This window comes from Pholcus phalangioides, unplaced genomic scaffold, assembly GCF_987345545.1.
Source record: "Pholcus phalangioides strain wild (caught in Gottingen) unplaced genomic scaffold, Ppha-v1.0 ptg000012l_1, whole genome shotgun sequence".
In the NCBI taxonomy this organism is placed as follows: Eukaryota; Metazoa; Arthropoda; class Arachnida; order Araneae; family Pholcidae; genus Pholcus; species Pholcus phalangioides.
Window position 1 is genome coordinate 16499794 of NW_028301605.1, and position 17503 is coordinate 16517296.

At 34.5% G+C, this 17503-nt stretch overlaps 1 protein-coding gene across 4 annotated transcripts in view; it reads left to right on the forward strand.

Moving 5' to 3' along the window:
- The window catches only part of LOC149079671 (uncharacterized), a 52670-nt gene that overhangs the window by 15131 nt on the left and 20036 nt on the right, over positions 1–17503 (forward strand). For all 4 annotated transcript variants that reach the window (XR_016193679.1, XR_016193680.1, XM_089240278.1 and 1 more), the window contains exons 4-12: positions 325–390; positions 543–589; positions 1840–1929; positions 2283–2430; positions 6556–6720; positions 6837–6904; positions 7124–7186; positions 11245–11448; positions 11566–12191. Coding sequence is in view for 2 of the 4 variants with exons in the window: in XM_089240278.1 (XP_089096404.1) it covers positions 325–390; positions 543–589; positions 1840–1929; positions 2283–2430; positions 6556–6720; positions 6837–6904; positions 7124–7186; positions 11245–11448; positions 11566–12191 (1477 nt within the window). In the remaining 2 variants the exon portion in view is untranslated. The remainder of the gene's footprint in view (positions 1–324; positions 391–542; positions 590–1839; positions 1930–2282; positions 2431–6555; positions 6721–6836; positions 6905–7123; positions 7187–11244; positions 11449–11565; positions 12192–17503) is intronic.

Consider the following 17503-nt stretch of genomic DNA (forward strand, 5'->3'; position numbering starts at 1 on the left):
TGTATTTGTATAATGATTAACAAAGTCACCAAAGTTTGCATATATACCAAATGGGGTCCAATTTAAATGATAAGCCACTTTAAAAATTCACCAGAGCCAGGCAAACTCTGGGAATGGGCAAAAAACTGTAGGGCAACAATAGTTCCTGGGCCTCAAGAATGACTTTTGGAATATTTTTTTGTTACCACAGTTCCCTAATAATTTGTTTCAGACATGTATATGCCTTTACAATGGTTTGTTGCTTCTTTAATGCTGCCAGTACAGGTGAAAAATATAGGCAGCATAGGTATTATATCTAGTAATCAATAATTTTCATTATTTCAGATCTGTCGGTTTTGTTGGCATAGAATCAGAACAAATGAAAATGGATTGTGTCCAGCTTGTCGAAAGGTATTTGTATTGTTGTTAACATATTCAGTTGAAATGTGCAGGAACCATTTTTGTTTAATATTATTTACAGTATTTTTTTATATTGAAAATAAACTCAAGAAACTAAATTTTTTAATATAAATTTTAAATTACATTTTATTTTTCTATTTTAGCAATACACAGAAGACCCAGCAAACTTCAAACCTCTCACAGTTGAAGAGTATGTATAAATTTCTCTAAGTAATTTGAAAATCCTGCATGAAGTCAGTATATTTCAATTGATATGAGAACCAAATCTGAAAAAATAAAAAAATAACTTAATCGGTGATAGAGTTTTCATTTGACTATGTTTTTGCTACTGTAACACAATGAGATTCTTTCTCTGTCTGACTGACTGACTAACTGGCCATCACAAATTTGAATATCAACTCACCATTTCTCCAACACCAGCAGCTGTCTGGCCTTTTTTTATAGGGTCCTGTTTTGTGAAAATTATCCATAATTTTGTGGGAAACTAAACAATCCAGTTATCTCTATTTCACATTGCTATTATACTGATTATTTTGTAAAGTGGTCTGTGGCCTTCATTTTATTGCCACAAAGTGTGGGTGCACTTCCTCTTAACAGCACAAACAGTCCCTGGAGCACAGAAGTTTAAGAAACCACCCCTCTATTAGATAAAACTAACTGAAATGAATGGAACAGAATCAAAACCAGTATTGTTTGTCTTGACTGACTGAATAGTGGGAAAATGCTATTTTCAGACTCAGCTTGATCTTTTGACTCCAGAGATTGGTTGTTCACCAAAACATCCAGAATGCTCTCCACTGGCTGGTAGTAGCAGTCATTTAATTTGTTCTTATATTAATTCTGATTTTTGCCATGGAACAGTGTTTTGTGCTCCTCAAGGTGGGAGGGGGGGGTCCTAGTTTGACGTGGATATGCCAGAGTGGCGTGGTTGTAAGATGCTCTTCTGCCACTGTGAAGGTTGCTGCTATGGTCCCAGGTTCAAACCCAGGGGAGAATATATGACCACTGATAGATGGTGCCTTCATTTCCAGCCCTACTCATTTAATGGCAGTAAATTGTAATATATCGATATGGCCAAAGTTGGTGTTTAGTTAAGTAGTTTGACTTAGATCTATTTGCATCTTTCATTGCCTATTAGCAATATTTGTTTTAATGGAGGGATTTACTCTCAACAAAGTATTAATGATGACTTCTTTTAGCAATATTAAAAGTATTATGAATTTGACCCTTTTCTTCCTGAATATAGCTAATGCTTATGAAAGTCTCAAATTTTTTTTACTGTGTTTTAAAGAGTTCTCTAATAGTTTATGCATAATGAGGAACTTAATTTACTATAGAACTTTTTGTTTGTTAAAAAAAAGAGGGTTTTCCTTAAAAAAATATGGCAGATGGATCAAATAAGTTTTGTGAATCAATAGAAATTTTATATTTTTACTTCAGGCTTCAGCGAATAAAAAATGAAAAGAAGCAGAAAGACATGCAAAGAAAGCAGAAAATTTCTGAAAACAGAAAACATCTCGCCAATGTCAGGTATGGTGTTATCATTTTCTATAAATTACCAAAATACAAACTACTAACACATTTTGTTGTTTTTCCAAGTGATACAAGACTTTGGTAATGTGTGTTGTAAAAAAACAAAATTGGTGACCAGGGCTGCAACTAGATGCTTGGTCAGCCAGGGCAAGCAGTAATTTTGGCACCCTTTTGTAACGTTGAAGGTGATTGAATGGCAAAATTGGTGCCCCTCTGGTACGACGCCCGGATCCCCTGCTCTCCCAGTTACTAGCTCCCCCCATAACTGTGCATGTATGAAGATTTTTCTGTCTAATTTTACGAAATTTTTCTTCTGATTTGCCTAATAGCAGTTTTATGTTTGTTTTTAGGGTAGTCCAAAAGAACTTGGTGTTTGTTGTAGGTCTCCCGCCTAGGATAGCTGATCCAGATGAATTGAAAAAGCCATCTTATTTCGGGAAATTCGGAAAAATAATTAAAGTCATTGTAAATTGCAGCACATCTTACGCTGGATCTCAGGTTTTTTTTCTTTCTCTCTAGATACAGTAAAACTTGTTCAGAGTGGAAACATGAGACCAGATAAATTTTCCATGTGGGCTGAAATTCTGTTTTACAAAAAATAGCAAAAAAATTGTAAAAAGCTGTGTGGGCACTTTTGTAGATGATGCAGATAACCCTCTGTTTGATTATTGAAAATCAGAGATGTATGTTATTAAAATGTACACTATAGTACACAATATTAAATTATCAGGAGAACTTTCCCTAAGTAGAACCTAGGGCCAGTCGAATGAGAAGAATTTTGTTCAAACTGGGAACTTTAAAATAAAATATAAGAAATTACATTGTATTGTACATTGAACCTATAAGGTACCCTGTATAATTGAAAAGTTGCATTGCATGGATATTTTTATAAATACTTGACAAATAACAGCAAAAAAATTAGGAGATTATGTTTTAATAGAGCAAATAGGGATTTTCATCCGATGAATAACTGTGCGTATGTACCTTGGTAACACAAGATCAATCGTAATCAATAGAGCCCGGAAGTTTATGCACTGAAAATGGTCAAAATAGGCAGGCAAAAAGGCAATAAAAATGCCAAAAATAGGCACTAAAAAAAGGCATTTATAATTTATGGAAGAAAGAAAAAAAAACCAAAACTAAGGTGTTAAAGGTCTAAAAACTAGCTGAAAAATTGGTTGCATTTAATCCCTCTACTGCTTTAATTATGGTTTATAATAACTGCATCACTGTTCAAGTTAAACTGATTTCAAGCCCAAAATAAAATGTTAGCTGACCCTCAGGATTAGGTTAATTATAGGGCCATCAATACCAGATGTGGAGCCCGTAGAAAAAATTATCTTTGGGGCTCCTTTGAGTTGCGAATAATTCTCATTTATTATTATTTTTTTATTATTTGGAATAATGATTATCATTTCTATAGTTGAAACATAGCTACCTTGTGTTGTAGTAAAAAAATTTAATTTTTTTTATATTATCACATATGCAAGACTCCTTCAAGTGGAGGGCCTGCTATGGCCGCATTTGTTACACACACCCCTGAGGGTGACTCAGGTCGATTTAATTGAATGTTAAATATGTGTGTAAGATAAGTAGCCTTGGTGGTTTGCAGTGTATGGTGTGAAGAAAACAAAAAAACAATCGGAACGTGGGACCTGCAGTCCCATCTACCCCTACTCCACTTGTGTGAGCCATGATGTCAACTGATGACTTATTGGAACAGTCATCGGTCAGTTATACATAAACAATGCCGTCCAATGTCTGAGCGAGACATACGAAGCACGTGGCGAATCAAAACTTTCTAATTTTCCTCTGCTTTTCTAACATGGGCTGCGTTCATGTGAAACAACATCATTATCGTCTAACACCATCCGGTCAAACGAAAGTTATTACATGGCAACACCGATCTCTCAGATCACTTATTCATGTTTAAATGGGCCTGGTGGGGGCTTTCTGATGATAATTAGTACAGAAAGTTGGAAAATTTTAAAAGAGCAATTCCTTTGTTATCGATGCTCAAAATACAAATGTTTTACAGATTATGGCCTCTGAAATTCACTAATAAACTTAAAACTATGGCATTAATGGCAGGAAAATTAAAAAAAGGCAGTTTTACCAAAAAGTTTTAAAATGGGCAAAAAAAAGCATGTATTTCATTTTTCCTGAACTTCCGGGCTCTAGTGATCAGTGTTTGCAAATACGCATCTAGATGCAGGATTTATGCATCAGAATTTAATTTTACTACTACAAATTTTGTTGGTATTTGAATTTTCATTGGTGTGAGTGCTAGAATTCTCAATTTTTAATTCATCAGTTTTAAATTATCATTAGTTCACAGATTCGTTAGGCCTTAATTTTTTTTTCATTAGTTTTGAAATAATTTCTTTCATCAGATTAAAATTTTCTTCAGTTCTGGATTTTCACTGATTCAAAATTTTCATTAATTTTTACATTTTTACACTTGATTGTGTATATTTGGTTGAGTGGATATTTTTAAGCATTCCTGAACATTGTATATTCCTGAACATAGATAATGAATGAATCTATGGATGCTGACTTCTCCCCCCCCCCCACAAAATATATGAAATCGTTGTTAAGAAGCCCTGACATTTTTGCACTGTGCCCCACATGTGATAAGGACGGCCCTGACTCCACGTGCGCTACTGCAAAAAATGAACTGATTAGTTTTTTGATTAGCAGCAGCATCAGTGACTTCATGTTTACTTGCCAAGGAACAGGTGGAACAAAATCTGATATCACTGTGTGGGTGTGAAAGTAGGTTTCATTTTTATAACACTATCAGCGTTATACTAGAGGTTTTCAAAATAAAGTTTTCTATTTCCTTGTAAGTAAGACAGATTTCACATTTTGCAAAATAAATAACACTCTATAGTCCCAGCCAACAGGTGATATAATTTTTCACTTCAAGATAATTTCCACCTTGGACAAGTTTTATTGTAAAAATTTGAGTTCATAAACAATAGGATTTATTACTTTACCATGAAATAAGCTATAAATATATATTCTTTGATATTTCTGCTATATGCTGGGAGACTCGTTAGATTAATCTCACTAGGATAAAAAGAAACTGTTATAGAGTGGCTTATAAAGTGGTTTTAATCATTATAGTGAACAAATCAGAATGATAGCAAAAGCAGCTGTTAGATAAGAGTTAATGCTTATTTACGAGTTAACAATATGTATAAAATTTACCTACTGAATAACAGTACAAATTTTTCTTTATTGATAGCATTGGTTTTCCCATATCTTCATTTCATATCTTTTCTACAAAGAGCCAGTTTTGAGTAGTTTATTGTGATGAATGATTCTCACACTGCTCTTAGGCCTTGATTACACTATAAAAGTTTGACAAAAGATTTTTTCATAAAATTAAAAAAACGACCAATAAGCCTATAGGTTATATTCACTCGTGAATGTAACTGATACACTTATTGGTTGCATTTTCCAAGTTTTAAAAGAGAACTTTTATGAAACTTTTATAGTGTAATCCTGGTTTTAAAAGTATTTGATTGTTCTTGCTGACCGCAGGTATTTTTTTTCCTCATTCAGTTTTATGAAGAAAGAGGTATGTCATTCTACCTATCAAAGGATTTGGAGAAAAATCAAAATTTCAAGCAGTTTTTATTGAACATGTATGGTTTTTTTTTTAATATTCCTACAAATTCAAGGAATCACAAGTTCTTGTTTCTTATTCGTTAATTTTTATTTTTCACCAATTCTTTTACCATATATGCATCATGCTATACCTTGTTTTCACTAAAAACGTTGTACGAGAATATTATTTACAATGGTTTTTAGGGACTGTTCGAATTAGCCGTAAAGAGATTATAAAAAATAATCCTGTAATAAATTGAAATTAGATTCTGTATTCTGTACTGTTTTTAAACTTTGTTTTATCAGTAGAGTTAGCATATATGCAGTCAATCTCGTAATTGTATATTTTAAATGTTTTTGTAGTAACTATATAGAAACTGGTAGTATAGTAAGTGTTATAGTAATTATGTGTGTGTGTGTGGAATGAATTTTAAAAAAAAATTTCATGGCAGACACCAAGATTTCACAAATAATATTCATTGGTTATCACTGCAAAAGGTGACCGTTTTGCTCATTAATAGATTTTTTTTTGTTTTGTTGCAGCGAAATGCAATACGACAGTGTGTGAGTGAGAGAACTATTCTAGCTTGTAGGGGGGCTGGGCTTTCATTGCATAGCCAAAAAATTTTGTTTAACACAGATCTTGATGTGAATATATTTTAAATGTCAGAAACTTCAAAAGAATTGACACTGTTTTTGCCATTTTACAAATTCTTAACAATAAATGAATAAACAAATCTCTTATAAGAGCATTGAAATCAGTTTATGAATAGTTAAACTTGGTTGATTAAGAATTGGATGATTGTTATCCTTTTGTATTTGCTTTGCGGTTTGGAAAAACATTTAATCAAATAGATTTTTCTTCCTGTACTGAATTGGCCCAGTCTTAGAATTAAATCTCGTTATAAATTATTAGCAGTATTTATTAGTTAATTATGTATATTGGTGGTATAAGTTATAGAAAAGTTTATACAAATAGGTGTTTATATCAGTGTATGGACTTTTTAGGGTCCAAGTGCTAGTGCTTATGTGACATATTACAAAGTAGAAGATGCTTTGAGAGCAATTCAAGCAGTTAATAATTCCAAAGTTGATGGTAGAACACTTAAGGCATCTCTTGGTACAACGAAGTATTGCAGCAACTTCTTAAAAAAGCTTCAATGCCCAAAGCAGGTGAAAAAATGATCTATTTTTCCATGTCTAACAGAATATGGATTTGTACTTTTTATTGGTGAAAATAGTCTCTCTTCATTTATTTCTCATAAATGGAATTTTCTCATTTTATTAAGGACTGTATGTACTTGCATGAATTGGGTGATGAGGCGGCTAGCTTTACGAAAGAAGATATGCAAGCTGGGTAAGATATGTGCGAAATCTTTTGCATGTTTGCAGGTGAAAATCCATTTCCAAACATTTTTCTTCATGGTTTCTGCATTGAATTTCTTGAGTTCCAAAATGAATTTAAAATGTTCAGGCTTTCTTCAATTTTTTCTTCAAATAAGATCTAAAATTTTCTCATGTATACTCATGTTATTTTATGTCATTCAATTTCTCAAATGAGTAATTTTTTTTTTAGACTGCATCAAGAATATGAAAACAAATTACATGAGCAAATGTTAGCAAATGAAGCATCTCACAGGTATTTTATGTTTTTTGAAATTTGATCTTAATGCTGCAATTAAGGTTGGTTTAAAAAAATATCTTATCCCCGGGCATAATTTTACTCTACCAGGCTTGAATTCAATTCTTATATCTATACGGCAGAAAATGAACTGGTTTTTTATCCCCACTTGTATTGATTCTGTGCATTTCTGAGCAGCTAATAGTAGTGTTTGTAAGTGTATTATTAGTGAGGTTTTGTCTTGGCAGATCCTACACAACCTGATGTTAGTAAATAATCTACCCATTATCATTTATCAAATTATTACCACTACTAAACCAGACATCAGGGTTGGTAAAAAAAACGATTTTTTTTAAAAAAACCAAAAAACCGGGGTTTTTTTGGTTTAAATCGGGTTTTTTTGGTTTAAAACGGTTTTTTGTTTTAAATGGTATTAACATTAAAAACAATGAAATTTCTGAAAAATCATTCAAACTTCCAATAATTAACTAAAATAAAATGTTTATTAATGTAATTAACACTATTCCCATGCTAATTAATAAATAAATATTTATTACATTTTAACAAAAACCACCTTTTCAAATTTAATTATTTTTTGCTTAACTCAATGGATTACTGTGTGTTTGAAAATTCTTTCAATGTTATTATTAATCATAAAATATATAAAGGTTTTTCTCCAGTTACTTTTAGTATGCTTAATTATGAAGCTATTTTGCAAAAAGTAATAAAAATTAGGTGAATATAATGTATTTAATGAAGCATAAATAATGCAGATTAATTAGCAATGATTTACGATATACAGGTGATTATAACTAAGGTTCTGATTTCAAAACACTGTAAAAAAAGAAAAATTGTCAGAATGACTTGAAAAGTGACATGAATATTCCTGAAAAAATTCAATTTTATTTGATAAAGGGGAAAAAATACTTAAAAATGTAAAATTAATGACACATCATCCAACATGTGGGAAATTTGCTCGCAGAATGGAAACAATAGCCAGTCATGGCAGAATGATACCTTAATTATAGCATTTCACGATTTCATAATTCATGGAAACATCACAAAAAACGAAGTGATTGAACAAATAACAACTTACTTAAGAAATGTTAAATATGTTGTCCACCTCGTGTTCTGGCTATGAGGTTGAAAGCACAAAAATTCTTGTTCGACAACAGAATCGGAGTATGCCATGGTCATAATGTGGATGTGCTTGCAAATCAGCTTTATTAAACCAAACACGTCCCCCCCCCCCCCCCCCCGTTAATATTTCTAAGGAACTTCTAACATATAGGGGATGTGCTGGAGATTGCAATTCACCAAAAGTTTGCAATCTGACCACTGTTTATAATATTTTGAGGTACTTCCACAGCCAGAAGTTGCAAGGGTTAAGGTGCATCCTGTCATAATGGGTCTTCAGCAGCTGCTTTGCTGGTATTGCAATGTGCATCTTGATAGAAGTTCTATCCACACACTGATGCTGTGGAAGTGTCGAAATGATGTGGTTGCACAAAATATTTATACTGCTGGCCAAGTACAGCATCATGTACTTGCACATTTTGTACTTTTTTCTTTTGCGAAAGAAACTTCCATTGCTTCAGGAGTATCCATGCAAATTTTCAAGTCATTCTGATCAGTACTTATTGTATAGTTTGGAATCAAATCTTAAATTATAATCACCCCGTATATAGCTGATTATTTTTCATAAATCTGTTACTACTATACAGTAGAACCTTGATTAACTGGGCTTAACAGTGGGTGTGTGAAAGTATAAAAAAAGAACTATTGAATATTAAGACTGGGAGATATACAGTAGGAGATGTGCTACTTCTTATGGGAATGAAAATGTATGTGAGGTAATGTAACCACTAGTACACTAGTCTTTGTCCTTTAAGAACAGCTGGTGTCTTTATTGAATTATAGGACCACCTGCCCCTAGCATGATGGTGTCACTACTGTTGCTGCTTCTTTGCGAAGGGAAAAAAAAACCCTGTCAGATAATACACCACTACATTTAGATGTGTGATGCAATCGTCATTCATGAATTTGCTAAAGATATATAGAGCATCAGAATGTAGGCAAAGGTTAGAAAATGTTGTAAGAATGAGAAATTTTGGCTTTTATATATAACTTTAAATAACTAAGATACTTCATATGAAATATATATATATATATATATATATATATATATATTATTCTGGCCACTTTTATGAGACTTTTTAAAAAAAACCACTTACAAAATCTTATGTCATTTAAAGATATACCATCAGAATGTACCCCAAGGATATAAAATGTGGTAAAAATGAAAATTTTGGCTAATAATGAACCAATATGATATTTTTCAAGGAAAAAAAATGATATTTATGCAACTTTTATTTGATTTTTTGAAAAAAAACACTTGGTTAAAGCCAAGGTTTAAACCAAACAACCCTGCCAGACATGCACCTCGTCCAGATTCCTCTGTGGAACTTCTAACGAATTAGTATGTGTTAGAATGTGTGTGAATGCATGAGTGTAGTGAACCTTCCATGAAGTTTGTTTCTGTGTAGTGCTGAATCAAATTATCACAATAAGGGTTTTTTTAGACACTCCAATTTTTTTTTTTTTGCAAGACATTCAGTTTTAATGAAAATGTTTAAACAATTGTATTAGCCTGCTAAGGCTTTCCTTAAGACTATAGATAGACTTTATATAGTAATAGTCAAGAAAATTTTCTGATTTTCATCAAGTATCGTCCATATTGATGGTTTTAAAGCATATGAAATAGGTTCAAGGATGTTGTGTTTCTATGTCTTGTGTTTCAATCACAGGTTTTAAGAAATTAATTTTAAAAATACATTCTCCGTTACTTTTTTTACACTCTTTTAATATTTTGTTCAACTGCCCTCTACAAAATTTGTGCATACATTCTCCTATTGACATTAAGAGATATTTCAACAAATTTTTAATATCAATGTTTCGCCAAATCCAAAATTTCCCTTGGTGGATCCCAGAAAGATTCATTTGACTTGTCAGATGTCTTTGTAATAAGTTCCATAGGTTCTCAGTTAGAATTAGGAAGGCTGTTGGTGGATTACACTCTGCATGTCAAATGATTACTTGTGTTCTTTCAACCAATTTCTCGCATTTTTTAGGCATTTTTGTTCTCAAATATTTCATCATCTTCAGTGAATAAAATGTCCATTGATGGGTGAATATCTATGCTAAGATATGTTTAAGTATTAAACTGTGTAAGGGAGGGTCCTGTTGATTTTTTATAAAATTTTTTATCGAGGTAAATTAAAAAGGTAATGTTAATTTCGCAGGGAATTTTATAGCGAATAAAGAAAACAAATCCATATTTTAGGTATTCATTTGTGTGAAGAAAAAATTCCAGTAATCTGTTTGAATTTTAAGTATTAAACTTTGTAAGGGTGGGTCCTATGGGGGGGGGGGGAGTTGATGATAACATCATCAACCCCCCCCCCCATCATCAAAAGTCAGCTAATCCAAAACCCCACCCCCTCGATGTACATAATACTTGAAGGGTCCCATATTCACCAGGCAGGTTATATTCACCAAATCGCCCATATTGAATCTGCAATCTTGCACTTATACAGGGGCTTGAACGTGACAAGACTGGTTACTCATCTTCTACGTATATTCTATCGCTGCACTATCACTCTTTCTTCATTGTTCACAGATAAGAAAATTTTAAAATAGGAATTTTGCTTTTTTCCACACCAAAGTTATTCTTATAATTGGCGATTCAGATAAAGAGAGTTTGGGTAATTAGAGTTCTACTGTAGTTATCTATTATTGTTATCAGAAACCCAAAGTCCGGATGTGATCACATTAAGGAGCGTGCATTGTATTTATTTGTATTCTTTAATATAAATAGAGATATCTTTGCCAAAAAAATTTGTTTTTGAATATTTGCTGTTACTGTGAAATCTTGTCTGTTTTGATAGTGTATATATTTCCCATTGATACATCTCTATAGTTTTCCAAACCAAGTTAAATGCTTATATTCCTAGATTAAGCATTTAGCCAGGTTTGGAAAATTATTGTACCACTCCTAATATGTACATTATTTGCAGAAAACAAATTTCACCAATTGATCATGGTGCAACCCAAGTCTTTCCTAAGGAGAAGTGTCCTTCAAAGAAAGATCATCAAAGTTCACATCCTCCCAGTCATTACAGCGACTCGCCCCAGTTTGATAAATCAGCATCAAATTCAACAGCGGAAAATAGTCCTGAACCTATCGAACGAAAAGATGATACACCTTCAAATAGTGGACGGTAAGTCAATTCAGATTATTCATCTTTATGTTTAGCATAGGTTTTATATCTTTTTTTTATGAAAAAAATTATTCCTTTTCCACATGATCATATACAACGTTTTTGTCTCCCCTTTAGGTGCTCGGCAGACCCGGTTTCTCAAGTATTGGAGAGGCACAGTGTTCCATTAAATCATAAAACAGTGGATAGTAACAGCACCTATGCACAGGGACAAAATGTGCAAAACTGTGAAATGGCAAACTCTGGAATGTGGCATAACCCTGTCAGGGAGATGCCTGCTGCGTTCAGAACATCAGAACCACAATATCTGCAGAATACGGATCCTCCTGCTCAAAGACAGTCTAAATTATCTCCGTATGAAACTAGTTTCATTTCAGCACATTCAGAAAATATTTTACCACAGCTACAGAATGGTGTTGCAAGCAGATGTCAACCAGTCAATTATGAACATTATGATTCAAAATCTTCACAGGTATTGCAGCAGCAGCAGCAATCTAGCCTCACCAATGGTCTCGGTCATGATGCGTCTCATAAAACCATGTTGCATCCATCATATAACTGGCCAAACGGACAGTCTAAAGAATGTTTAAAATCGTTATTGTCTGAAACAGTTCATAATGCTTCTTCAACAGATCTGCCTAGCTTTTTTAATAACGTTCCAACAAAACCATCATCAATGTCATTTTCTGGTACTAGGAACAATATTCCATTGAGCTTGTATTCTGGAGTTCAGTCAATTCATGGTGAGTAAATATGATTTGAAATGCACTTTTATAAAAAAAAATCAGACATTTTTAAGTATTTCATTACATGTATCGTACTGTACATACTTGTGTATAAGTCAACACCCCCCTCCCACTTGAAGACCACCAAAATAGGGAAACATGTAAAATCTATATTTAAGCTGACCCCTCAAAAGTTTGATACATTTCAGAAAATTGTCTCTAACCTTCTCAATCTTTCTTCTCTTTATTCGGCTGGCAGGCTTTGAGACAGCAATAATGTTTTTCTATTGCATGAGATGAATATGCTATCCATTGTATTGTACGAGAAAGCATAGGTGTACAGGGTGTACCATATTTCAGTTCGCTGTGGCCAGATATGAGAGAAGGCTATCATTCATGGGCAGTGTGTAATATGCAAATACAAAGGCCACAACGAGCAAAATGCCCGCCAAGGTGGTTGAAAAAAGTTGCCCATAAAAATATGGATGTCAAATGTCAATATGTTCTGCTGTCCTGCTTATATGGGCATTAGGTAAGGTGGGTGTCAAATACAGTGATATACCTCTGCTTACAAATTTTTCAGGTGATGATTTTTTTGTGCCTTTGCTAACAAATGCGGATTTGGCTAACAAACATTTTTGTTGATATGGATGCACATGCTGATATAAACTAGTGGTATTGTGACAGGGTTCGCACATCCTTACAAACTCCTTAAAAACTCCTTACTTTTCATTTCCCTCTGGAAGGGCCCTTATAACTCCTTACTTTTTGCAGCCACGCCTGAAAAAGTCTTTTTTTTTTTTTCTCTGAAGGGATGATCTTTTTTAGAATAGGCGTTCCCCACGGTGATGAATAGCATTGCCTAAAAAAATAAGAGTAAGCTTCCCCCCAATATAAAGAGGAAGAAAAGATTTAAAAAAACGCGCTCTCCCTTTATAATAGGAAATGTGAAAGCAGGGGATGGGATTGGAACATCCAATGGTTGTGCATACCTGCCAACCGTTACGATTTTGTTGTATTTAGTAAATTAATACGATTATACGCTTTTGCTTCTGAAAATGTGATTTTTTACCGAATCGCTAGTTTTGACGTGTTTTCCTGCCTATGTCGCAAACTGGTCAGCGTTGGAAATCGATGGTCCGTAGAATGACATCACTCCGCTGAACCAGTAGCCGAAAATTCCCCCATGCCCAGTGGTGAGAAAGTTTTTACTTATGTGGCGAAACGATGTCTCGAACCTCCTATATTACGCAGTATACTGAGTGCAGACCTCGCAGCTTTCCTATTTATCCTACTATTTTCCTACTTTCGCCGCAATTGTCTTCTTTTTTACCACAATTCTCTCCAACTGTTCCTATTTTATCCCTCCTTCCTATTTGCTTACAGCCAATATCTCACTACGAAAATTCCGAGAAACCGCAAAATATCACTGCTTTCCGCAGTTTTTTTGACGTGTTTTATTCACATTACAACTCGCTACTGAAAAAGAAAGGAAAAAAATTTCGAGTAAGGGACGACGACAAGCGTATCTTTTCGCCGCCGCGCCTTAAAAGGCTAAAAATTGAAGTCCAGTGGGGAAAGCGAATCTGTTTCGCAGATTGGTTGCCGTAAATAAAAAAAAAAAGAAAAAAAAAAGAAGAGGTACAGGCTCTATCCACATACAAGATTCCATGAGAGAGAATGGGTTTATCTCTCCTGGGATCTTGTAACGAGCGTTCATCCCTGAAGCCAGGTTTTCCTAGGAGTAGGCTTTTTGCGCCGCGTGAACCTAACTGGATCATTTCGTGTCGGCAGAAATGAGTTACATAATGGCGTTACGCATTTGCGTTTTCCAAGCGTGGCGCATCGGCTCAGGATGGCTATATAGTATATGACCCTGGCGTCATCTACTCTATCGGCTGCATGCTCCGGTTTAAAGGGAAGAGACACAACACGAAAATGAAGGGAAGATCGCTGAAACGCGCGGCACACGACGCTTAACTCACTAGAAGCAGTCTGCCAATCACGCCCGATGTAAAGCGCTGTCGTGAGCCGTATTGCGCTCTATAGGAAAACAGTCGTACTGCTTTTCATATTGATGAATAGACGGCGTGTAGCACTGGGTGATTCATGTTGCGCGTGGCATAGAAAACCTGCTAGTAAAACCCGGCTTTTAAAAGTGACAGTCCGAGCCACGTCTGGTTTTACAGGAGGGGAGGGGGGAGGACGAGCCGATCAGCCACTATAGCTGAACCCACTTTTTTTAACCTTTTAACCTTCTGAAAATAACTTTCGGGTATCTTTATGTTAGGGGTCATTCAAATATTACGTCAGCATGGATGGGGGATTTTTGATTTGCTGACTTGATGACGTGGAGGGAGGGGGGGTTGGACGATTCTTACGTCATCAACCACCCTTTATAAAAAATATGAAATATTCTTAATGGCGCCTTACTCGGTGCGCGAAAAATGAGTAAAACTTTTCACTAGTTTGTGGGCACCTGAACTAACATTCTCCCTATTGAGTCCCCTACAGAGCCACTCTAGTGATCTTCAAATACTTAGCGGATCCAAATGCTCTGGAGCTGTGCCGCGCGTCATATAAGTGATCCGTGATTATGCCGCAGATCATTGCATTTTTAATTGGGTTGCTGTATTTTTGAAATATGACATCCATATTTTTATGGGCATCTTTTTCTTAGCCACCTCGTTGGACATTTTGCCTGTTGTGATGTTGTATTTGTATCTCTCTCTGGCAGAAGTGGCCACAGCTCAAGCAAGATAAAAACAAAATTTATTGCAAACTCAATACATCACTTCCGATTTCTTTAAATCATTTTAATACTATATACTACCGCAACTCTCTCTCTTCTTTCTTACTACACTTCTCAATACCTAATCTTGATCATCATGCTCTGTTACTGTTCAAATTTGTGTTCTCTTGTCGCTTGTTACTCGTGCGTACAGTCACGGCATATCTTTCTTTTCAGCTGAATTTGCTACCCATCATACCCTTTATTCTGAAAGTTGAAGTCTTGGAAACATTGAAAAAGAAATTAAATGAAAATCAATTCACATGTGGGCTTCTTTTATTGTCTAGTGGTGCAATTTTTTTTTCGGAGGGGGCGTGGCCCCATGACACCTTAAAAACTCCTTACTTTTCATTTTGAAAATTTTATATGAGCCCTGAAGAGTTGCTGCAAATATAAATAATTTTGTAAGAAAAATCTTTGTTGGCTGTGGTTTTTATTTTGAATAATTGGAGGGGGAATGAATATCACTTTTAGAATTTTTATAATTTATGTGATGCTATTATGAGTTATATTTTTGACTAACACTTGAAGGTTTTAGAACACTTTGGTGATGACAGAAAGCATGTACGTGGATTGATTATTTTATGAATTCTTATGATGTCGGGTAACAAATGAAAACTTGTAATTTTTGAACCACTTCTACATCTATATTTTTGAGAAGAGGGAAAGTTTGTTTGCAAATTCAAAATAAATTTGCATATGTGCCCCGCCCCCTTTTTTTTTGCTGTAAAACTTGTAAGTTATGAAGTTGGCCATGACTCCTTAAAAACTGCTTAAAACTCCTTAAAAAGTCCTTAAAAACTCCTTACTTTTCATTTTGAAAATTTTGTATGAACCCTGTGTGAGCTAAATTTCCACTCCAATCATCAGAATTACGCTTGCTCAAGCCTGATTAACTCATGTCCACCTCCAATATTTTTCAAGATGTACCTCAACTTTCTGAAATTTTTTTGAATCATTTCATGTAAAATGAAATGTTCAGCTAATAATGCATTGAAAAAAAGCCTATGTTCTCAGAGGGTGCTTCCCGTCAGTGCAAGACTCTGAGCATCAAACTGAACAGTCTGGACATTCTAGGAGCTTATTTTTTCCATCTGCATGTATCAGACACAGACATGAGCTGACTAAATCACAAATGGGGACACCTACAAACTCGACTAGGTTGTGTCATCACCAGCTTTGTGTGTGTGTGTGCGCGCGTGTGTGTGTGTGTGTGCGCGCAAGCAATTTTCTATAGAAACCTATGGAAAATCATGTTTCAGCTTACAAAGATTGTTTCAGCTAACTAACGTGATTCTGGAACGAATCATCTTTGTTAGCCGAGGTATCACTGTATAATCGAAATACAGCAACCCAATATAAAAGCATATATGTATCACGAAAGAAAAAAACCAAATTTATACTATAAATGATACTTCCTATAAAAAAGATTATGGTTTTCTCATTCTAAGTATGGATAGCTTCTTGATTTATCCCACTGTGCTATCATACTTTTTAAACGTGTCAGTTGTGTTAGAATTCACAACCTCCAGAGGTAAACTATTCCATTTAGAAACTCCCTACAACTCTATTAGAGAAAAAATCCCTGCGACACCTCAACCTTGAATTGTCCTTTACTAAATAGTACTGGTGTCCCCTTGTCGAAGCAGTTGATTGGCGGTGTATTAATAACTTGTGGTCCATTCTATCCATCCTGTTGAAAATTTTAAGTACTTAGATCATATCCCCAATATCGGCTGTAGCGTACTCAAGCTACTATCCAGAATTCCCTGATCCCAATTATGTTCACAGGCAGCAAATATAACAAAGTTGGGTTTCAAGATGTGTCAAATGTTATTCATTAAATGCTTCAATTAAAAATTAAACCAATCAGATAATTGGTTTCACATAAATCAAATTAATTTTGATTTTATGACAAGAATATAATCTTAGTTTACTAAGGATCTCGCCCAATTCTGTTGAAGGCGGTCCATGTATCTTTACACTTCATTGCAACATCCAGGTAGTCAGGCAATAATAGAGTATCCAATCCACCAAGTTAGATGAATTTCTCTGATCATGAAAGAAAATTCAGTTCCATTGCACACCAAGTGACGAACATATTTCAAGACATCAGAGGATTTGACAAATGGCAGGAAAAGGCAATTTGGATTATATCAAATGACCACATTCATCAAGACAATCACCAAGCACAAAATGTTAGTCCAGGAGATGAAATACTATCTGCCAACTTTCAGAAGTTATCCTCACTGACGAAGCATTATTTCAGCTATATACCATTAATTCTTCCTGGAAACTATTTCCAAATTGACTAGAACATATTTAAATTTTAGTTATAAGGCTTAGTAAAACATGATTAAAACTTAACAACCTGGACCAGCTGGGGTAGCGATAGTGTGTGTTAGCACAAAAAAAAAAATTGATAATTAGTAGTAACCACAATAACTAGTTGTTAGTAAACATCAGCAGTCAAACTACTATCTGCTGCTATGAACAACCAATGCAAGGGTGCAAGAATGAATGAATATGATCGTATACC